The sequence below is a fragment of the Meles meles genome, chromosome 9, assembly GCF_922984935.1.
Source record: "Meles meles chromosome 9, mMelMel3.1 paternal haplotype, whole genome shotgun sequence".
In the NCBI taxonomy this organism is placed as follows: domain Eukaryota; kingdom Metazoa; phylum Chordata; class Mammalia; order Carnivora; family Mustelidae; genus Meles; species Meles meles.
In genome coordinates, this window is record NC_060074.1 from 17,151,529 (window position 1) to 17,176,267 (window position 24,739).

At 40.3% G+C, this 24,739-nt stretch overlaps 1 protein-coding gene across 2 annotated transcripts in view; it reads left to right on the plus strand.

Moving 5' to 3' along the window:
* The window catches only part of PARD3B (par-3 family cell polarity regulator beta), a 1,055,741-nt gene that overhangs the window by 941,124 nt on the left and 89,878 nt on the right, over positions 1 to 24,739 (plus strand). For both annotated transcript variants that reach the window (XM_046019094.1, XM_046019095.1), the window contains one exon: positions 11,377 to 11,509. In XM_046019094.1, the coding sequence (XP_045875050.1) occupies positions 11,377 to 11,509 (133 nt within the window). The remainder of the gene's footprint in view (positions 1 to 11,376; positions 11,510 to 24,739) is intronic.

A 24,739-nucleotide genomic window follows, 5' to 3' on the forward strand; every position in this document is an offset into this window, starting at 1 on the left:
ACTTTTGCCGATGATTTGGCCAACCACGTAGCTTCAACTCTATACACACCCAAGAAGTGATTGAATATAAGAGCAAGAAATACCTACCGAGGTCAGCTGGTTCCTTTCTTAGTGATGAGATGTTGGGTCGGAGAAAGTGAGGTTCTCCCAGGGTTATCCTGATGGAAAGAATAATTCTGATGAAGACGCCTACCCTATTTTGAAATCCTCCAATGTTTCCCCATCATCGTCCCTTCTGGAAAGATTGACATGTGGAGCTGCTCAAGTCCTACCAGCTCCATTTCCTAAAATTTCTTCCCCCACTTCCACACTTCTGCCGTGTCTGGCCATATAGCCTTTCGTGTTGCCAACCCATGCCACCTGAGGTGTCCTCCACTGGCATGCCCAGCCCCCACTCTTTATCCTTGCTCTCCTTTTCCTTTCTCCTGGCCTCCACAAGAAGAGCTAATCACCTCTCCTCGGAGCTACTGCAGGATTTCATTAGCCTTCATGATACTTCCTCAGAATAATTGCCACATTGCACTGTAATTATTTTTTTTTTAAAGATTTTATTTATTTATTTGACAGATAGAGATCACAAGTAGGGAGAGAGGCAGGCAGAGAGAGAGAGAGAGGAGGAAGCAGGCTCCCCGCCAAGCAGAGAGCCCGATGTGGGACTCGATCCCAGGACCCTGAGATCATGACCTGAGCTGAAGGCAGCAGCTTAAACCACTGAGCCACCCAGGCGCCCCTGCACTGTAATTATTTACTTATATCTCCATCTTCCCCCACAAGACTGTGAAATCCCTGAAGATCAGGTCTCGGTCTCAATCACCATTATATCACCAGGGCCAGGGACATGACAATACTTAAGAATAAATAAATAGATATAAGTTGAAATAAATGTACACATCTGAAAACCTTCAGAGGGTTATTGGAAAATTTTATAAAAGTAGTTGATGATCTAAGTTTGGTACCAATTTATTACTTTTCAGGGGAAAAGAAGATCACCATGCTCCTAAAAAGGATTTGTTAAGAATCGGAAATCTTTTAAAAACAACTGAAATAGTCTGTAGGAGATGATAATGTAAGTTGTCTCTATCCCATAAATCCCTCATGTCAGGAGGTCAACGTGAGGTCAGAGGGTTACGAGAGCTCGCTTTACACCCAGGTAAATGAGAGCTGTGGGATATTCTTGGAGCTGACACCCTCTGGGACCTAAGTATATGTTAACTTTTCATGTGGCTCTTTGAAGCTGAGAAGCTATTTGGATTGGATAATTATTGCAACCCTATTTAAAATCGCAGAAGAGCTCAGCATTCATGCATATAGGTGTAAAAGGAACGAGAGGAATTAAGGTACTATCAAAACACATTCTTAATAAGTTCCTGGACTTAATTGCTTTTATGCTAATCATATCAGAATACTGCATATCGAATTCTACGTTTATGAGCTCGTATGATTTAGCACCATATGTGTGATAATTAAGATCTGCCCCACAGTCACATCCCTATGTGACCCATGCATTCATGGTGACTGTTGGAACAACTTATTATATATGCCCTTACTGCGTATGAAGGGAAGGACTAACTTACATATCGCATGCATTTAGAAGATTTTGTCTCCTGACATTATGAGCTCCTAATCATAATCTTTAGCTCCTTTCAATTGAAAAGCCTGACTTGTTTTTAAATATTTTTTTCTCTTTGTCACTTTATTTTCTCAACCCCTTCTATTGGAAGGGGGGAAAAGGTCTCATAATGTGAGTAAATAAGTGCTGTTTTAATTTACTGACATTTGGTTACCACAGCTTACAATAACATTTCCTGACAGAGAGTATCCTTTAAAAAAATAGAACAACAACAAAAAAAAACAAACAAAACCCCAAAAACCATCCATGCACTAAATCATTTAGAATCTCTAAAATTCTGTAGTTGATTAGGCTCTATTTCCTTACTGTCAGAAAGGAAAGGTCTAGATATCCAGCTGTCAGGAATCAGTGGCCTTTGATGGCATTCCAGGATCCCCTGGGAGGGGACAGACCTTCTATGTTGTTTCCTCTGAGAATGAACAAATTTCTCAGGGGCCTATGGAAGTCCCAAGGTTTTATGGCCTGCAGCCCACAAAGGCTTATTTTTCCCAGAATTGACCCTGAAAGATTAATCCACATCTAAATGTCAGCTATGTACTCCTAAAACTCAGGCTGTGTTTGATTTAGGCATAGAATATAATAATTTTATCTTGCAAGTCCTGCAATTGCTGGTGAGGATTTCTTTGGGAAGGTGTGTGTACGCACACACATACACGTGTAATATCGTTGATTTGTTCAAGTACTGTATAAGCAACAAAAGTTTATTCCTCCATAAGTCATTTTCATCCAACTCAAGAATTAAAATGATCCAAGTTTTATAGGTTTCTTCCATTTACCTTTTTATCAATATTTTGCTGATTTTTTTAGGGACCATAAAACTGTTCAAGAAAACTTGTGATGTTGAGTGTGGAATCATGTCTCAAGGTTAGTTTCTAGAGCCATTACAGGAGACAAAAGTTGTATATAGCCAGAATTAACCTTGAAAAACACTTTTGGAGAGTGCTCTACTGGACCCTACCTGTATCTTTCACTATACCAACCCAACACGGTTTCCTGCAGCACTGCGTCAGGTGGCTGGTCCTTTGGTTGAACACCAGTTGAAGTGTTTGGCTCGCGTATGAGGGCCTGTTGTGTAAGTCATGCGATATCTTAAAATACTAGAATCATACTCAGCACGATGTGAAGCAGACTGTGACACCTGGGAACAGACACCAGCTGACGGAAACCAACTCAGTTCATGTCCAGCATCCCATGTTCATTAACATGGAAGGGCCAATGGGAGCACTGTCACTACGTAAATTGCCATTTGCCCCAGGTCCTCATTTTTGTCTAAGCTTAAAGATTAGCTGCACGAGTTAAATATAGTTAAATGGTGCCACGTCGCTGTATCCCAGCCATGTAAGAGCAACTGTAACTACATGAATTATGGTTCAGAACGTGGTTTATTTATCATCTTTAACAGAAGACATAATGGATTCACAGTTCCCGCTTGGCCCAAATGTATTTTTCTTTGCATCGATGCATGCATGTTTTGCAAAGATGTAGAGTAGAATTGAAGGGCTACTTTTTCTGCCCTCTCCTGTGAACTTTTCAACCACATTTTAAAATCTTTCTTAAGAAAAAAAAATTACCATATGAAACACTTGATAGATTCCTTCTATGACCCCCCCACATACTTTGTATTGTTATTAAAATGGGCAACATATTTCAAGGCTGTGTGTATCACACGCTTATACATAACTTTGAGTGTGTCCAGTATTTGTGATAACCATTTAAGACTCAAAAACACTGCACTGTGTTGGAAATATACTAGAATGCTATGCAAAATATGAATAACTCAAATGGGTATTTTATGACTAATGGCAAAACTGGCTTCTGAAATTTGAATGCAGCCAGAAGGTCACTGTACAGTATCAGAATAATGCAGTTATATGTTCTGGGCTTCTAATCATGAGTTGGAGCTGTGAATAATAACTTGTGTGTTGTTGAATTGTGAATAACAGTGTCACTCCTAAGAAATTTCCGCTTTTGCTAGAAATGGAGATAGAGAAGCCAAATGTTCTGATTAGCGAGGGGCCTTGCATTGTCTCAAGTGATAAAAGAGCAAAGGTAGAGGAACGCTTTTTATCAGAACAGGAGATGACATTGATCTGGTGAGATTCTCAGTCACAACAATCAATCACAGGGGAGAAAGTTGTCCTTCATGCATCAATGAGATTACTTTCAACAGTAAATGGTAGCTGTGGTTCGTGGTGTGAGTGGAAATGCTCACCATTATGCAATCAGAAGTACCAAGGGAAGGGGGCCTTTATTTCCACTAAAGTTTGATTCATTGGGGTCAAGGTCCAGTCCAGGGTTAAGATTTCCAGGACAAATCTTCAAGCTATAGGAGTCAGAAGGTCAGTTCCACCAAGCAAGGGATGGAAATACCAAGACAAGGATCTTAAAGGGAACAGATGCTAAAAGCAGAAAACATGTTGAGAAAGACAAAAGGTCACACTCAGGTTGCCATGGCAAAATCAGGAGCCCAGGTAGGCCAAGTCACATTGTCAGATTGTTGCATCTGGGTCAAAATGCCACCGGCAGCATCCGAATGGCTGGAGTAAGGACCACGTTCAGGATTACAGGCTGAGCTAATACATCATGTGTGTGGTTCTGCCGTCTTCTTTATGACCTTACCTGCTTATCGACCTCTCTGGACCAGTGTTTCAGCCTCTCCACAGGATCCTAACATAGGGGTAATTTTTTTGAGCTCTTAGAAATGTATACGAATACATACTTTTCAAAGTTATGTATTAGCATAGAGCACGTTTCCCCTCCCCAAATTCTGCCACCAGATTGCTATGTGACCTTAAATATTCTCTTAAGATGTCTGAGCGTTGATTCTTTACTACCTACTAAGTCAAAGACAACTAACCTACAAAAGTAGGCCTCAAATTAGAGAAGATTCTAAATGTGAAAATTGTTATTTTATCTGTTAATATCATTTACCCTTTCTCTAAACTTGTTACTCTTAATATAGGAATTTTTAGGCAGTTATGGTAAGCAAAGGGTTCTTAATTTAGAGAAATTGATCAACAAGATAACTTAAATCTGATAGAAAGCAAATGTCTGTGTGAGGAAAGGTATTCACTTATTATTTGGGGAAATTTTTTGCAAAAATAATTGCAGATGGGAGCACCCATCATACATAGTGATGGTGAATTTGGGAAGAAATTAGGAAGAATTCCCAAATGTTGTTTATGGGGAGTCATATCTGGGTCCCCAAATTTCACTAGACTAAACTGAAAAAACTTACTTGTCAGTGTACCTTTGAAAATCCTTTACAAGAAATTGGGAGCAGGGAAAAGAAGGGGATATTTACCTAATTTTAATTTTCACTGACTATTTACACTGGATAATTTTCAGAACTATTCAGGACTAGAATATCACTTGAAGAATTCTATGGAATTATATCCCATCAAAATCCACTGTTTATTATTAAATCTCCTTCAATATATATGGGCTCCCTATATAAGTGTCTTTTCATTGTAGGATATCAAATCTGTAGAGTATTAGTATAAGCGCGGTTGGGCTATAGTTCCTATAAATCTTCAAAATGCTTTTGAATTAATGATCCTGAGTGCGTTTATAAGAATCTCCCAAATGTTTCATTTGACAGAAATCTTTATCACCAACAGAAGATAAGTAACAGTTGTGTCCATGACTATCTGTCTTCAAGGGAATATTCTTTTCTAGAACCTAGTTTGGGATTTAAAGTAAAATAATATTGCATATAGACAGTTGGGTTTTATTATATTTGTGTCATCAAGAGTGTGAATGCCACAGAATCTCAGGTACGTTGGGGGCTCTGTTCACACTTGGAAAAAAATATACATATGCCCTGTTTTCTCAGGCAGAGCTGTGGTACTACTAAATTTGAAGTTGAAAACTGTGATGGTGTTTTGGTCCTTAAATGCAAAAAGACAAAATGAGCAACCCTTCCCATGGCCAGGGCTGGGGTCGGGGGTTGTGTGGTGAGAATGGGGAAAGAACAACATCTTGGCATTCTTAAAGGGTGCAAAAGTGTTTCCCTTTGCACCATATCTTTTAGGAGGCTAATCCTTTTTCAGAAAACTTTTAAAATTCTACCCTTTTGTAAGTTTGGAAGACTAACACCATATCTATATAATTAAAATGTTTTATGGCAAGCATCAAAATAACTTTTCTATGTAACTTCCTACACAATTAAAGACACTATCAAACCCCAAACTCAAAAACACTCTGTAGGTTCCTGCTTGTTGTTCACATGCGTGCTTCTCATTTAAATCGTTTTATTCAGTGAGTTTGTAAGGGTTATCACATCGAGGTAGGAAAATTCCTGTGACGCTTCCATTTTATAAGGACTGTTTTCTTAACCACATCACCAATTCTGGACCCCAGGTTGGTACCTCCAAAGAAGGGCTATACTCACTGTAGTCAGTCAATTGAACACATCTTCTTTAAAATGGAGAAACACATGTCTTGAGGCTCTCTGAAAATGACACAGCTCTTGGGAATTCATTATACACAGTTCACTCATAGGGTGCATGTATTTACACGTGTGCCTGCTTAAGCACACACATAAAGTCATTGCAGATTAATTCACAATCCGGCAATGCATCATTGCGAGTGATCAAGTCCTTCTCATGCAGTCCGTGGTGAATTTTACCAGGAGCAGCCCTCGATGCCTCTCAGTCCTGGTCTTGCTCCAGAGTTCCACTTTCATGTGGGATCTCTGTCTTATGTTGATTCTCTTTTGCACCCCATTCATTTTTATACCGCTTTGCCACAGAAGTCTGTTAGAGATGTAGTATTAATTAGCCAGAAATCTCAGTCTGTGATCGTTTCAACAGCATTCTTTAATGAAGACAGGCTTCATTGCATGTATTTCTATTACTTCGGCTACTTCGATTTCTATTTTTATTGCAAAGTTCTGTGCAAATAAAAGAATATCAAAAGGTATGGCTATAAATGTGCTCTGCTAAATTCCCTCCGCCTTGAAATGCCTGTGAACTTCTGCTACAAAATGCCTGCTGCATTTTAATGCCTTTCCTGCAAGGCAGCATGATATGGTAGAAATCACACTGGTCCTGAAGTCACACGACGCCTGGTCCACCGTTCGCCAGCCGTGCTACTTACCTTCCTGCAGCCCCGGTGCCGGCATCTGCGAAATGCCACTATGTTATCGTCACAAATTTGATTGAGGATTAGATGAGATGAAGTACATAAAGCATAAGTATTATACTTAGGACATCACAGGAACTTAATACATGTTAGTTTCTTTTCTCCAGCCTGCAGCAGTAATGGGAGGAGACCATGCCATACACAGAGCATCTGCCTTCAGCTCAGGTCATGATCTCGGGGTCTTGGCTGGGATCGAGCCCCACATTGGGCTCCCTGCTCAGCGAGGAGTCTGCTTCTCACTCTCTCTCTCTCTCTCTCTCTCTCCACCCCTCCCCGTCACTCATTCTTTCTCTTTCAAATTAATAAAACCTCTAAAAATAAATAAATAAAATGTACTTCAATTGAGGTCACTACAAACTAGGAGAATATAAAGAAGAAGAAGGAGGAGGTTAAATTTCAAAGGAGGAGATAATGCCTTACTGTGATGTTTATTACATATGGAAATGTATTGCTATAGGTTTACTGCACATGGGAATATATTACTATGATGAAAAGGACATGGTTTCTGGGGCGCCTGGGTGGCTCAGTGTGTTAAGTCTCTGCCTTCGGCTCAGGTCATGATCCCAGGGTCCTGGGATCGAGCCCCGCATCGGGCTCTCTGCTTGGCGGGGAGCCTGCTTCCTCCTCTCTCTCTGCCTGCTTCTCTGCCTACTTGTGATCTCTCTCTGTCAAATGAATAAATAAAAAACCAAAAAAAGAAAAAAGAAAAGGACATGGTTTCTGAACTCCTTTACAACTTTAAACTCTGTCCAGGTCGGAAGTGTAAAAAGAAGAGCCTGTTTAACTATATCTACCTTTAAAGGCATAAGCAGTATCATTTATAAGAAGTCACTACAACATAAATCTGTTCTGTTATACGGCTTGAATTAATTTTATATAAAACTTCAGCACATTAAAAGTGCAGGAGTGGCCCTGACCATCTACATATGAATACAGGTAGAGTAGGATTTTTTGTGAGAATGGCCAAACTTTACTTCATCCAGTGAACAAATAACACAGAAGGCCTAATTTTCAAAGTAGGAACTTAGAGATGAGGTTATTGATACTTTGACTGATTTTATATGGTTGCAAGGCTATTTGAAGGACGTCATAATCTGATGAAATTTCGAAGCTTCTGAGGTATCTTTTGGTAGATTGGTAGTAGATTCTAAAGCCATATCTAGGTTCATTAGGAAAGAATGCTGTAATCGATTACTTAGGTCTGCTCTGGGCAGGAAGTGAAGGGAGTAATAGCTTGTATCAGTGTGTTTGATATGTAAGTGTTCCATAAATAATAGCTATTATAATTATTGCTGCTGTTATGACAAAGATGTTTTTATGTTCCTCTTCAAATTTCTACATTTTCAACACAAAATGGAATCAATTAACTGCTTCGGTGACAACAGCCATGCATATCATTTTTATTGACTTAATGGTAAGTGTGTCAATATTATCTGCGGAGAAGAGCTGAAAAATGCAATCAGAATTTGCCCGTCCTAATTTTATTATGTCAGACACTTAATATATTCAAGGGGAAAAATCTGATATAGTTACTAAGGGCAGGATGAGGACTGGAGAGAAAAAAAAAAAGAGAGACAAGGGTGAGATGTAGTCTGGGGTCCTTATGAAAGGTTTGCACCGTATCCCACATTTTCTTTAAAATATTCATACCAGGAAGAAGATGCAGCATGTTTTGCACTTAGATGGTCCATGACTTTCTAGACTTTTTTGCTGCTTTTTCTCTAAGGCCAGATTTCTTTTCTGGGTAAATAGTCATGTTCCTGTCAGCCATAGGGGATTTTCTGAATCCTAAACAGCTGATTTTGTATTCTTGCTCCGTTCCCTCTATTTGAGAACTAAAATCTGATCAGACCCATATTTTTAAATTTATGTATTTATAGGCATATGGAAGAATAGTTTATAGTCTGAATATGATTTTTTTTTCCACCACAAATGTAGGAAAATTGTGGGGAGTTTTAAAACAGTGCCTTATCATTTTTTTTCCTTTATTACTGATGACTTCATTCTGCTTGAATTCAGTGCTTCAGTTTCTTTGAGTAAACTAATAGATTATGTATGCAATGTCTGCACCGCGTTGATTGAACTCATCTGGTGAGTTTGAGCCTAGCTTACACGTTCACGTCATCAGCAGAAGCCCGTGCACTGCACACGGGCGCCATGGACAGCTCACAGTCCTCAAGAGGAAAGGAAGCTGGTCCTCAGAGACCTGGCCTGCCTTGCCTGCCCTCACATTGTTCACAAAAGCATAGCAGACCTTCCATTTTTTTTCTTATTGTTATCTTTTTCAAATGTACAAAAACTTCTTAATTTTTTTTTTTTTTTACTTGAGTGTAGCTGACGCACAGTGGTACCTTAGTTTCAGGTGTCCAGCAGAGTGATTCAGCCACTCTGTGTTGTGCTGTGCTCGCCACAAGAGTGGCTCCCATCTGTCACCATGCAATGCTGTTCCAGTACCGTCGAGTATGTTCCCTAGGCTGTGCCTTTCATCGCCATGGCTTCTTCACTCCATAACGGGAAGCCTCTACCACCCAGTCCCCTTTACCCATTTTGCCCCTCTCTCCACTCCCTCTCCTCTGGCAACCACCAGAATGTTCTCTGTATTTATAGGTCTCATTCTGCTTTTTTCTTGGAAAAACTTTTACTTTAAGAAAAGCCTAGTGAAGAAACAAAACTGTCTTGAGTGTTTTTAAATACATATTGAAGAAAAATAAAGATATGTGATCCCCAGGGGTTTGTCTTTTTTTAATAAAAGGCATGGACTGCTGCATGTCTGTGGAATGCGTAGGAAGCCCAGAACCCTATGCTAACTTGGTAGAGATATTGTAAGACATCACCAGTTAACTTACGATCTAGTTGGGGAAGAACGCTTTTCCTCCAAAGGATGTTCACTCACCATTTTCTTTTTATAGTTTACAAGTCTAGCTTCAAAATTGTTTCACCAAATAGTAGATGACTTCTTTCTGTGGCTTTCTGATATCTCCTTTAATGTGAAGTCTCACTTAAACTTACAGCTCCATGAGGAATCTTCTGGCGTGCCCAGCTCTTCACAGTGGGTCCCTTTCTTGCCTTCTCAGTCTCATCTGTCCCTCCTCGCTGCCCCCTCCCATCTACCCTGTCTACCAGAGCAGTGGTTCTCACCCACCCATCAAACACAAGTGTCCTTATGATTAACATGTTGCTATGAATTGAGTTCAAGTACCCAAATTTGCAGGTGATATACTTGTCATTGATTAGAGTAAATTCAAAATGTCCCTCAAGTCACCAGCACTCATTTGTATTCTAACTGGCTCCCTAAATGAGAAAGGGAAGGGAACATGGGTTGCCTGAGATGTGTGAGGCAGGACAGAAGAAGTTGAAGATCACTGCTTGCCCACATGGACTTATTTGCATCTGTTCCCCCAAATCGAGATGCCTTCTCATTTCTGTCGTCTGTATCACCGTTCCCTCTACCTGAAATTTCCTCTCCTGAAATTTCCTCATCCCACTTGTCCAGCCATTGAGCCCCTATATATCCTTCTAGACTCGCTAAGGTGTCCCCTCCTCTGTGGAGCTTTCCATAATCTTCTTCCATGGCCCCGCTCTCCCCCTGACGGTTTAAGCAGTCCACAGTCCCTTATTAGACTGCTGTTGTAGCACCTGGACTGTAGCCTTCTGTATGCCTTTCAGTCCCCTCCTTCCAGACCATGTGCTTTTTGCAGACAAGGACTATGAACTGTTTGTCTTCACTTTCCTAGATCTTAACACAAGCTCTGGCACAATAGGACACTCGCTTATGTCTCAGATGAACCAAAGAAGTTGAACGGTTGTTGAAATGTGCCTAGCATTCTCCTCTTTTTTCCCGGCCCGGAATTGTATCCCATGATGTTGGTTCTGTTGAAACGATCGTGACTAATCCGAGTTAAAAGGGAGCCACTGGCTGACCAGTTTGGGGTTGCACGGATGAGTCGCTGAGAAACTGTAATTCCTAAGAGAAGGGAGAGACTAGAGTAGAGAGAGGAGAATCGGGACAAGTAATGAAGATGGAATCTTCCACTATCACCCATTTCTTTAATTTTTCTTTTAATTTCTTGATGTGGCCTCCGCCTTCTTTGCTTTCCCTATGCCCTGTGGGCCCATATGCTGACACGTATGCTCCCCCCCACTTTAGCAATGCATCGGTGTCACTGACGTGAAGACTGGCGCATGCCAACTCCATGCCACATCCCATCTTCAGGTCAAACAACTGGTCTCAATTTGGCAGCTTCTTATTGGAGAAAATGAAAAAACTATATTAAAATTTAGCCAAATTGCGTGGAGATGACTGTAAGAAAAAAGAGATGGCTCTTTTAATTGCTCTAAAGGTCAGGACCTTATCGTACTTTTTCGCTCAAAAGGAATTTATTAATCCCAAGTCAGGTGTTTTGACCCTTGGAGCTAAATGTATTTATATAAAGACCATTTTTTGCTCACTTTCATTACTGATTTTATGGTTTTCCTAGCATACTTGAATTACATTGTTGAATCCTCCCAATTTAGATGTCAGCTCCTTTAATAAGACCAAAAAGTGACTCCCCAGGATGAAGAATGCCATGTGAGTGTGTTTGTGTGGTTATGTCCCGCAGTGGCCGGCCTGCGAGTGGGAGCACGGACCGCATCCAGAAGTTGCGGAAAGAGTATTATCAGGCCCGGAGGGAAGGATTCACCTTATATGAGGACGACGAGGGAAGAGCGAGGCTAGATTATGACCTTCACTGGGTAAGTCCGGGCCTCATTCTAATCATTGAATTCGTCTCAACTGAGATAGTTTCTTGCAGAAGAACATGGCTAAGAATGTTCTATACGTACCAAGCTATATTTAGCTTACTTGAGTTTCACAGATACGAGCATTACCCAAACCACAGCCATCTTGTCCCACAGAAGTTGTTTACGTAAATCAAACCACACTAATGCACAGTAGTTTATTTTAATTGCTTTCGTATTTACTCTCTGTTGGACTTGTATACCAACGTGTTAGGGCGGAGCAGATGGTCGCTATTTTAAAGAGGACAAGGAATCTACTGAGCCTTGATCCTGGCCTCCCATCGCTTGGGCTTCAGAATCTGGGCAAGCATTAACAGACTATGCGACGCAAACCATCTTTCCTTTGGGAAAGGATATTAGAAGTAAATCTCAGAATGGTCATCCTCAGAGCCACCAGTTGTGTGTATATGGCATCTGAGTAATTCCCATTTTGCCCATCTCACCAGTATGCTAAGAGACGTTTACTTTGAGATAAGAACAGCTTTTGTATTTTGCCAAATCCTTCAACATTTGTGAGCAGAAAAGAAGACTGTGACCTCTAAAGAGAGCTTCTGTGGGTTTTTCCAGGAGGCGTGATTCATTCTCTTCTCTTTTTCAAGAAGGCACAGCTATACCAACAAAACACACTTAACTTTGGAGCATCCACAAAAATACCAGTGGAGAGTGCTGAGAGCTGGATTAAAGTACATGTCACATACTTAGAGCAGGTGCCCGCCACTGAGTTGGTGTTCAATAAATCTCAGCTCCCGTTACTCACATTATTGGAGCAGAGCTGTCCATGGTGATAGTGATGTCCTTGCCATGAGGCCGGCTCTCACTCACCCTCTTTGATGGTTACTGCCTCCTACGACCATTTTTAGTGCTGCTTTGAGAACCACACAAGGAACTCTCTTATCCCTGGTGGCCACTAAAGACACCAGTTCTTGTGAAGGACGAATCTATTAAGGGAAAGTTTCCTTTCCTTATTTTCACACTCATGTGCTCACAAGATCAGGGTTGGGAGAGCAGAGTCCAGCAACCAGGCGGATTCCTTCTGTTTCTCACTTCAGTGCTGTGGCTTCTCAGGCGTGGAACCTCCCACTTTTGTGCTAGTGTTTGAAAGGAAGCAGCCGCGGTACCCACCGCTGGTGTGCAGAGTCCCTGACACTCCTCGGCTCAGTAGATGCTTCCTGGTACGATGGCGTTTAATCAGAAATGCGAAGTAAGGATTGGCGGTCTCCAACCAAATGGCTCTGGCCTCTTCCAGAGATAGGCACTTTGTAACTAGAGGTCAGAACACAGAACTTTTTGTTGGTTTTATTACAGATGTTAGGATTAAACAGAATGGCATTTATAGTGATGGGGCAACTGGTCGCTTCGACTCTCGGTAACGGAAGAGAAAGATTTCCCCAGAATAACAATTTAGATAACAATTCACTTCATTTTAAACTTAATTGAGATCAATGTATTAACTTTGATGACAGACTGTATACATAAGGCTCTGCTCCCTCAATCAAACAAACAAGCAATAAAAAAAAGGAAGTTTTTTCCACCGTAACCAAAACAGACCACCATGTCCAGGGCGTGGGAAAGTCCTCCATCTCAATGTCACCACGAACAACTATGAGCAAAGTAAGGCAAGTAATTTTAGATGAAGCAGTTCTGGTTCTTTTGACCTTATTTTAGGTGCTCTCCTTACACCAAGCGGAAAGGTTGAAAATGCTTAACCTTCACGAGACTTCAGGTTTCCCCTGACCCTCACCAAACTTGAAATAGATAACCCATCCACTCAAGTCCTCTCTATCTTGATGATTCTGGTTTTATTCCAAGCAAATGTGGAACCAGACAATCTAGGGAGTAAAGAAGTATCTCTTTTAATTTGTGTTTCCCATGCTCAAGTATACTGAGCGTTGCCAAAAGTGATTTTACGTTTCTGAGATGAGTGGGGACTAGGGCGTCCCAAAGGGATGCTTGCAAAGTGCTCTGTCATAAAAGCCTAGTGCTCTCTGTGACCATCTGAGAGACTCCAAACCAGGGAGGAGAATCTCAGCCCTTTCTCTGCCCCTCCACAAGCCAAGGGAAAACACTAGTATCTTTTGTCCAGTGCAGGCCTGACAAATCACACTGTGGTCTTGCTACTTCTGGTCAGATCTAGGAGAGCAAGTTTAGAAAGTTAGCGCTTCATTCCTGCTTGTCATCCAGACCTAACATGGCTGCTTTTCTTGAGACTGTGGTTCCTGATCAGTCTGGTCTTCAGCATCACGAGGGGGGTGCTTGTTAAAATTGGGTCACCAATCCGTAAAAAAGAAGAGGGGCCCAAGGGAGGGTGGCTAGGTGCTTTTCTGTGTAATTATCAAGGTATCTGTCCACGATCCTAAAAATAGGACATTGATTCCAATCATTGCGGTAAGCAAAGTAGTTCAACTTCTCTAACGAAATCATGACATGGACCAGCATCATCAAAAATGACTTTCATGGGGCGCCTGGGTGGCTCAGTGGGTTAAGCCTCTGTCTTCAGCTCAGGTCATGATCTCAGGGTCCTGGGATCGAGCCCCGTATCGGGCTCTCTGCTTGGCAGGGAGCCTGCTTCCTCCCCTCTCTGGCTGCTGCTCTGCCTACTTGTAATCTCTCTCTCTCTCTCATTCTGTTAAATAAATACATTAAATCTTTAAAAAAAAAAAATGACTTTCATGGACTCAGAACTTCCTGGACCTAGTACCTCAGATGTAGAGGCCTACAAATATTCTAGAGTCCCCCTAGATTGGGAAGCTTCTGAACTATGGAGAAGGAAATTAGGAAGATAAGTTACCTCAGAACTGCTTTTAGTTGACCAGACGGAATTAAAGTAGGCTCACAGAAGTCTTCAAAGCCAAAATTAGTAAAGCAATCACTGGAAAGATTAGTACAATCTATGAATATTTTTAAAAATATGTTGTTGTCGTTGGGACTCATAATTCTATCCTTGGCCTACCTCGGACTTTCTCATTTTCCCAGGCTATCCTATAGGCAGTTCTCTGTCCGGTGGCTCCAAGCTGAAGGCTTTTCCCACTGCTCTCTTGGGTTCCCACTTGCTCCCACAGCCCTTGCCTCTCCCTCTCTTTTGTCTATGGCTCTGATCAAATTTTCACATAGGCCAGGTGCCAATCCAAGAATAGAGTATTATCTCTACCTTGGAAGAACTCACAGACTAGCCAGGAATACAGAGAGCAGAGGCAAAATGAATAAAAGGACAATAACATATGTGAGAAATTCTTTAGTAGAGAACGTCTTGGCTTCTCGACGAGCTCAGCAGCAGCAGCTCCTTCCGCTGAAGGCAGGGTGTGTGGCCAGGGCTGCGGGGGACTCCATAGAGTCATTCAGGAGTTGCCTCAGCGGACAGATTTGGTTCCTTTTCTCATAGATTTGGTGGTTTTCTTTTTCCCAAAGGAGCTTCTGATTTATTCACTTCATTTGTGTTCAAATAAATGAACACACACACAGATTGCAAGGTTTGTAAATATGGACATGAGACCTTAAAAATCTTTTCAGCCAGCCTGTTCTGGAGCTGTTTTCCCAGGGAGGCTCTGAAAAGCTGTAAAGAACAAGTGGAGAGAATTTCAATGGTGGGAAGTGAAACGGCCTGGCGAGTTTTTATAGGCCCAATTAAGTAAGCAAGATATGCTAACTGTTAAGTGTTAATATTTGCCAAAAGAAAACATAATACCTGTTATCTCCTGGTATGTTATTTTCTGTAAAACTTGTTAAGACAATCACAGTCCTCTGGCAACAGACTGGGGTATTTTTTATTAGCAGATAAAAATGATCTGCTTATTTAACGGCAGCATGAAGATCCTGCAAGTAATTTCAGAAACGGGATGGCTCCTGAGTTTTCTAAAAATATCAGTACCTTTATTATTGTCTTTTTTCAAGAGCCACATGGCATATACCGTATGCTTCCTCCTCTTTTTAACTCTCTGGCTAAATTAGAATTTGTATCTATGAAAGGGGCTTATAGACACATAGACAGGAAGGAGGTACTGAAACTTCCACTGTCGTAGAATACACGGTCATGTACCTTTCTGGCCAAGGGGACTGGTTCAGGTGATGGTTGGGTGAATAAATGGATTCACTCTGAAAGATTGGCTCACCCTATCCTGAAGATGGCCTAGGAGCCAACTTGAAGAAACATGGTTGGCAGCGGTCTAGACAAGAAAGACACATCTGGTGAATTCTGCAGTCAGAGGAAAGAGAGAGCAAGATGCGATCATGCTAACCATCTTATGAAAGGGATTTAAGATGGAATGTGTAATAGCCACACAAGTGTAAAAACTATCAGAAGGTTATTTTCTAAATATGAGGGATAAGAGAAATGAGTTCCTGCTGTCAATGGTCCAACACCAGAATTGAGTTGTCTGTATTTTCCCTCTCTGAACCTTAAAGATATCTGAAAAACAAAACAAAACAAAACAAAAACCAACTGAGGATGCTGGTGAAAAATTCTAGATTAGTGAATGGCTCTTAAGTCATAAAAGAACATAAATCTGACTCAAACTGGCCTAAGCAAAAAGGGAAATTTTGTTGGCCTGTATAACTTTAAAATCCGTAGGTGTATCTGACTTCAGGCAAAGCTGGATCCAGCTCCATCATTATTCTCTTTTTTTTTTTTTTTTTTTTTTGACACACAGAGATCTCAAGTAGTTGGAGAGGCAAGCAGAGAGAGAGAGGAGGAAGCAGGCTTCCCGCTGAGCAAAGAGTCCGATGTGGGGCTTGATCCCAGGACCCTGGGACCATGACCTGAGCTGAAGGCAAAGGCTTAACCCACTGAGCCACCCAGGTGCCCCCATCGTTATTCTCTTTATAGGCACCATTCTCAGGGAGTTCCCTCATATGGTAGTGAGACAACCAGTGGCAGCTCCAACCCAACACCTTTATCAAAGGAGATTGTCTCACCCTCTGCACGTCCAGGAAGTCTTAGACCTGATATTCGATGCAATCCTGAATGGCCTCTTGACTCAGCCTGGGTCACATGCCCACTTCTGAACTCCCTTGGCGAGAAAGATGCAGTACTGTTACTGGCCAGAACTAGGTCACGAGGTCACCCTGAAACCACAAAGTAGGATCAGGCCTACACAAATCCCATAAATGAGTCTAGATGAAGAGGTAGTCCCCATAGGAAGATCAAGGTGCTAATTAACAGGGGAAGGGAAGAGGGATGTCAGGCACGGTTCGGAGTTGTCTACTATAATTTCTGATTAATAACAGTATAAACTCTCCTCATCTTGAGTTTTAAGGAAAGAAAAAGAAAAGACCTTTCCCTTCATGTATTTTCCTCTTTATCGTTAGAAAAAGCAGACCTCTTATCAATCTTAAACTTGCTGCCATTATTGGTAAAAGGAGAAAGATTTATTTTAGTCTGCTGGTCCCGGATCTTTAAGCTATCCCAGGCACCCAGATGGTTTTACTGCATTATTCATGAGAAATTACCAGACCTCTGACTACTTATTTAGGTAGGCAAGTGACATTTTGATTCACCCCAGACCTAGGAATTTGGCCCAGGGGGAGGCAAGAGAATTCTTTGAAAGGACTAAAAGTGACTTTCTTTGGGTGGAATTGCTCTATGTATAACCTCATGGATTGTTGTTTTGTGATAAAAATATATTCTAGGGGCGCCTGGGTGGCTCAGTGGGTTAAAGCCTCTGCCTTCGGCTCAGGTCATGGTCCCAGGGTCCTGGGATCGAGCCCCACATCGGGCTCTCTGCCTGGCGGGGAGCCTGCTTCCTCCTCTCTCTGCCTGCCTCTCTGCCTGCTTGTGATCTGTCTGTCAAATGAATAAATAAAATCATTAAAAATATATATATATATATATTCTATATACATATGTCAAATCATTATGTCATACACCTAAAACTAATACATACAATGTTATAGGTCAATTATGTCATAATTTTTAAAGAAAGGGTGTATTTTAAAAATCTTCAAAGATGGAGATAAAGAATTAGAACCATCGAATGTGTGCAACTAGTAGCTATTGTAATTTAGCTTCTACCGTAGGATGACCAACCCCTTCTCAGTTGACAACCCTCATTAGCTCCATAAACATTTCCTTCCCAGTATGTCCCTCCATCAACAGGTTAGTGTTTTCCCTGATTTCCTAAAACAACTGAACTAAGGAGTGGAGGGGTACTAAGGCAGAGAGAAGAGAAGAACACACATTATGTTTATGAATTAGGTAGATATCAGAAGGGCATGAGGTTTGATCAACTTGATGTTGGTGAAGCATCAAATACCAGCTGAGAATTTGGGACTTGCTCACTTTGATTTCAGGAAATAGTGAAAATTTGAGGAAAAGGAGTACAAAATAAATTGAAGATTTTTTTCTCTTTGATAGTTTTAGTCCTTTATATTCCAATGTAGCTTTCATAAGAATGTGTGGACATATTAGCTATATGGGGGATCATATAAGTGAATTTCTCACTTTTAAATATAGTGTGAATCATTTTGAAAGAAGGCAATGTGTTTATAGGCAATCCCCAACATAGAAATAAACTGTGTTTCAGAAACTATTTAGAAATTGGCAATTTGGCACTGGGAATGGTTTTCCTATGGGGGGAATAAAATGATTGGTTGTCGGGTCCCAAACCAGTCTGCAAAAGCCCACTACAATCCAATAGCCTGGTGCCAATCAGACAATAACCAAGGAGCCCAGCAGCAGGGGACCATCTGAGTTAGGGGGAAGAGAAGGAAATTCCTGTCTTTCCTCCTTCCTGGATACACCTTTGAGATCTTCTCTAGCCCTTTCTGATCTGCCAGTCTTTAGGAGTATCTCCCCAGGTTTCCTGAACTTTAATCACCCCGACCTCCCCATCATGGCACCCCACTTAGACGCACCTTTTCCCCAAGACTGTTCAGGAATCCAAAGTTCTCTCTCTGCCCCAACCCCTCCTCCCTCGAAGTTCCTTTCTCTCAGACAGTTCATCTCAGCTACACTTCGGGAGGGTGAGGATGCAAATAATCTAACCCATTAAGGCTCTTAACATTCCTTAAAAGACTTCTCCGTTTAAAGAAGATATTTGATTCACCCTAATGAAGTGCAGAATTAGGCACTGTAAGGCGAGTGTGGGAGGAAGGAGCCGGAGAAGGGTTGATGGGTTCTAGCACTCGCAACTGTCTCTTCATGACCTGGAGGGGCAAGGGCCCATGGCTGAGACCTTGGTGTCCCTCCACAGCCCGAAGTTTCTTCGGCACTTTTATGTATGGAGCCAATTCCCCATATTCCCCAATCTGACTGGATCCCCATGGGCATTGCGCTGCACTGATTTCTCCTATGAACCGCCCTCACCTCCCAGAAAGGAAACGTCTTGTTTCTTAGTCTGCCCTCTGTGGCTGTACCCCAAGGCCATTTCCTGCAACTAACATGGAGCACGTCGTGACTAAAATTCTGCCCTGAAGACAGCTACGGTAAACTACGCCTGTCTTCCCATCCAGTCCTTCTAAACCTACGGATGTCCTGAATTTTATACCTACTACTATCACAGGTGTGAGAAGCGTTTGAGCCTCTTGTGTGAGAGCACGGACCCTGAAATCAGATTGCTTATGTTCACATCCAGGCTGGGTCACACTTACTGACTGGGCACATTTGGGCTGTTTTTTTAAACCTCTCAGTCTTTTTCAAACTAGGATCTCATTCTCACAGATCTCATATAAATATTGTGACAATTAAATGATTATTCCATGTAAAGCATTTAGAATTGTGTCTGGCATGTAGTAAGTGTTCAACAAATGTGAGGATTTTCTAAATGGGGCACATACTGAGGTTTTGAGAAATCATATATTCCATTAGCCAAATAACCCTTCTGTCTCAGTCATAACGCTTCTATCTCAGAGGAGCTGAACCTCTTCCGTTATTCCAGAGTCCTGGGACATTATACAACACACAAAACAGTTGGGAGGGAGGCCTTCCGGTTACGCACACTCTGGTTACCACTGAGGTAACCCACAGTCCCTTCAGGTGGTGACCGTCCGGCCTCCGTTGCAAGACACTTTTGGCAAAGTCCGTTGGTCAAAAGGTCAATAACTATTTCCCTCTTTCCCACCCACAAACTTTTTCTTCAAAAGTGCGCTCCTTTCATCCCTGACCCTGAGGGCACAGCTAATCTCTTTAATGAGCTTATACTAAAATCAAAGACCAAGACCAGAAGAAAGAGGCTTCTGCTTTCAGCTGTACAAAAACCCCCGAAGCAAAGAAATACCGAGGTCAGGTCTAGTTAATGACTTCAAAAATAGGAGGCAGGGGGGAATACAAAGAGAATATATACAAATTATTTACTCAATAAATTATGCTACAGCCTGATGAATGACAAAAATGACATCACTTACTCAGTACTGACTCTGACAGATGTGTGCGAACACTTTATATACCTTATATAAATTATTCCAGGCAACAAATCCAGGAGGTAGGTATTTTTAGTCCCATTTTACAGATGAGAAAATTAAGGTTTTAAGACTCTGCACCATAGTCACACAACCATTAGCAAGCTGATCTTCTAACCTGTGCTAACAACTCCTGGTGGAAACAGAAGGAGAAAGAGCGTGGCTGTGGCAGCTGTTTAGATACTTTTTCTTGCATGAGATGTTTGAAAGAAAGGGAAACTCTGAGTATTTGCTTATAAGCACAATACAGACTTGCCTCTGTGGAACTACTCTTTAATTAGCACTCTGACATTTTTTTAACCCAATGGTAAATAGTATGAGATCTCTGTAAAAGTCAAAATGAAATCATTCTTTTTTGCCATAATCAAATAAGCTAGCCTATCTCTGGCTTAAACCCAACCCTGAATACCAAGAAGCAGAAAAAGAAAGTTCAAAACCACATTTTTTCCCAAAATATGTCAACCCTATGCTCTACTTACATTAGAGTGAAAAAAAAAAAAAAGAACTCTTTCTGCCTTCTAATGAACAATTAATTCCAGCTCAGGATGTCGAGTTTAGAATAGGTTAAGTTCCCCTAAACCACAGCCGTTTGTGTTGGATCATGGTTAAAACCCAAAATTCCAAGTTCTACAATAATCACATTCTTTTCTTCTACTGCAATGGGAGAAATGACCATTTTATGTAATATAGGAAAAACCATAGCAGAAACGCCTATGAATTCCAGATTTCCTAAATGGTTCTCAAAGCTGTTTAAAATCAGTTGGATACGTTTTATTTTAGCAGAGCTCAAAATCCTGAAATTAAGTTTGGGTACTAAATTTTTAAAAGTGAAGATGTTTGTGGAGTAGAAGATATGGAATTCCATTGAACTGGCATCCATAACACATGTAACACTTAACCTGGATGGCAGTGAAAACCCCACATTAGCCATGTTTGTGTTCAGATCCTGGAGCCCAAAAACGTTCCCCTCTCACAGCTTCCGGGGTAATTAGCCAATCAGGTCGCTGCGGCGGCCATCTTGCCCTTTCAGTTTAAGAAAAATGTCAACCTAGAGTTATTCGAGCGCTTAACATCATGTGGTTCTTATTGAATAGTAACGAGTGTGGTGTTATGGGGAAAAGAAAACTCACAAAAATATCTCCTCTGAAATACGAAGAACACTCGAATAAAAGAGAACCCTAAAATGATAATCACAGCAGTACTGAAATTGCCATTCTCCACAAGAAGAATGACCACTTTTGAATACAATTGTAATGACACATATCAGAGTCTGTGACTTTACTGTTCTGTGAAATTCATTCATTTCTTTGTGTTTCCTTCTGAGGCTTGAAATCACGGTGCTGCTTTTCACAGTGTCTATGAGAAAGTGCAAAAGTTGATACCAGTGATTTCATCCAGACACAGGAAAACTTTCCATTTATTCAAGTAAATGATCTAGGAAGAACTGGTATAACATTGTTATTATAAACAATTGAGAAATAGTTTCTTTTCCAGCTTCAAGATAAGAATTTTGTAAAGTAATGGAGTTCTTGGGTTTTATCTCCATGAAGCTTTCTTCAAATGATTTAGCTCATTCTGTGTCATCTTTCACTCAGACATAGCTTCATTCCCTAGACAGCAAAACCAAAGCAATACGTGAGAGAAATAGATTTTCTGCTATCATTTATTCCTTTGTTGCTTTATTCGTTCACAGAACACTTAGCAATTTATTCTAAGTGTACATCAAGCCCCATATTTGCATCATCACTTAACAACAAAGAAGGAAAACTTGACTGGTGTGTGTGTGTGTGTGTGTGTGTGTGTGTGTGTGTGTGTGTGTGTCGGTGTGCATGTGCATGTATTGGGTGTATTGGGAGGGGGTGTATTGGGAAGGGAGGGGTGTGTGCCCAAAGACATTGTTTTCAAATTTCTCCTTTTAGAGAAACAGTAGGAAATGTTGTATGAGAAAGACATTCTCTGTCATGATCTGATGGTTTTCCTCTAATGAACCTTCTGGCTCCCTCTATGATAATGGATACCCCCAAACAATGTGGAGAAATCTCTATTTTTCAGTTTTGTTTTCCCTACATCACTAATTGCCAGAGTTCCACATTGTTTCTGAATAGCAACTCTATTTTAATTATAATTTTTTATATGTATTAGCTACTTTTCCTTTCTTCATCTGTTTAGTACGGACCAGGTTTCCTGTTTTCCATGCGGTTCCCATTACAGTAACTTCCCAGGTTTAAAGTGTCAGGCAGCACTGCAGCAGGGGTGTGTATGTGGTAATAAGGGAATCGGAAGCTCAATTCCAGAGGAAGCACTCGTGGTCTCACCATTCATATGAAGAATGGCCGGAAGAAATCTTTTAGCAGAATATTTAAATTGGCGATTGGGGGAAAAGATGCTTTGGGATTTTAGCAGTTTGTGGTTTACGCGTGGTTCTAGAACTATTTCTTAAATTTCCCAGTTTCAGAAAGTAGATAATCTGCTCCTTTCTCTACCTATAGATGTATACATGTAAGGTTAAAAAAAATCTAGTCCTCAAATACAAGATGATGGAGGGATGAAAAGTTGATGAGCAAATAGGAAAGAACTGAAATTTTGTTTTAAACATTCAATATTTCCACTTAATTAATTTATCAGAAATCTGAGTACTGTCCCACTGTCTCATTGGTAAGAGAGCAACTCCATGGTAGAGTTGCTCAATGAGAAAGTTGCTCTTACAACTTTCCTAACTTTGTTGAGGATCTTATCTCCAAAATAAAAAGAAAAGCTGTTAATGTCCTATCATTAATTAAGGAAAAGAATAAACCCATTCCACTTATGTTGTGCCACTCTGGCCCCAAGATTGAAGAACAAAATTTCAAAGCACATGGTTTCTTCATTTATTCATTTATCAATTAATCCCTTAGACCTTAATTTGTTGGCAAATTTCTTTCTGTCTCTGTGCCAGAAATTTGCTTGACTCTAAGGATTCAAAAGTGAATAAGGAGTTCATGTCTGGTGGGAAAGGCAGACAGGAAACATAATTTCAAATGTAATGAGATATTTAGAAATAATTGTACCGGGAAAAAAAATGGATAAGCAAACGCATAGGATAGAGGGACTAACCAATGAACACAGTAGATTTGCTTTTATCTCCGCAAAGTTTCCCTGTGTGTTTGGGCCCTTCTGCCTGCATTTAGGACATTCTGACTCCACGAAAGCTACTCCGATTGCTCTTTGTAATTTCTAAGCAAATATAAAGCAGCTTTTATAATGTTTCATGATGATACTTTTTTTTTGGCCCAGCCTCTCGTTTTGAGGATGTGAGCCTTTGTGCATCACGTCTGTCCCAGTTATGGAGTGAGACCTGCCCTAGAGGGTAGTTTTTCAAACTGTGTGTCACAATTTATTAGATGATCATAAAACCAATTAGTCACAATTGACATTTTTAAGATTTTGAATAGAATAGGCTCTATCAGAGGCCATGGCGGGTAGTAAAGATGAGTGTTGATTGGTGAAGTTCTTGTTTTATATCCAATCTGCGCACACATACACATATCGGCTAGTTCATAATGTAAACTATATTCCTCTATATAAACTATATATATATAAAAACCTATAGTCTAGACTTGAAGTTCCGTATCTGGTTGGTTTACCATTTCATTTATAAGATTTCATGTGGGATTTTTGTTTCAGATGTGGGGGTTCAATCATTTCTTTGAGTAAATAATGTTGAATACATCACATCTGAAACATTATGAATGTCCCAGACTTTACTTTTCTTGATTCTATCTGTATATCGATATGGTGTGTACATATATGTTTATATACAGGTAGATAGGTACACAATTTGCATACATTTTCATTAATTTTAGATTAGCAGTTGGTGGTTTACGTAGCTATTAAATAGACATCTGAGGCAACGTTACAATTATATAGACAAAAGAATTCTGAAGACCAGGTGGATATGGTTGCCATACTCTAGTCTTTCTTATTTTCCTGAAATTATGATTTTTTGGCTTTTACATTAAACTTTTTTATTATAAGTGTAATACATGCTCACTATAGTAATTTACATAATGGGTAAAAGTGTTAAAGCAGAAATGTAAATCATCTATCATCAACCATGCAATAAATGAACACTTTATGCTTTGGCATATTTTATAGAGACACACACACATGTGTGCATATCACATGTAGTAATTAAATTGGGACCCTACTGGATATGCCATTATTTAACCTACTTCTTTCACTTTCTATTATACTGTGAGCATTTTTCCTGCCATTAAATAATCCACAAAAATGTGAATGTAACATTTAACCCACTAATTCATTAATCACACTTTCATTGTTGGATATTTAAGTTATTTTCATCACTTCCTATAAGTAATGAAGTAATAATTATAGATAAATAATCATCTAGATAAATCTTTGCATTCTTATGTTATTATTTCATTATCATAAATCAGTATAAGATATTAATTATTTAACATAGGGCTATGAAAAAAATTTTAATTGCTACAAATTACCCAACATGCCCCTAGAAAAGCTAAGTTTATATTCTCCCCAACAGCATATTTATTAATGTATTTAATAGATCTTAATGGCCTGTTTTATATAGGTTTCATAGCAGACCTATTAAAACTGAGTTTTTCATTTTTCTTAATTTTTACCAGTTTGATAGCCCATATCAGTTATTTTGTTTTCATTAAATTACAACTGAGATTAAGCATTTCATGTGTTTATTGGTCATGTATATTTCTTCTTTTTTATGAATTTTCTTTTTTTTTCTATTCAGTGCTTGCCTTCTTTACTTCTAAATTGTAAATG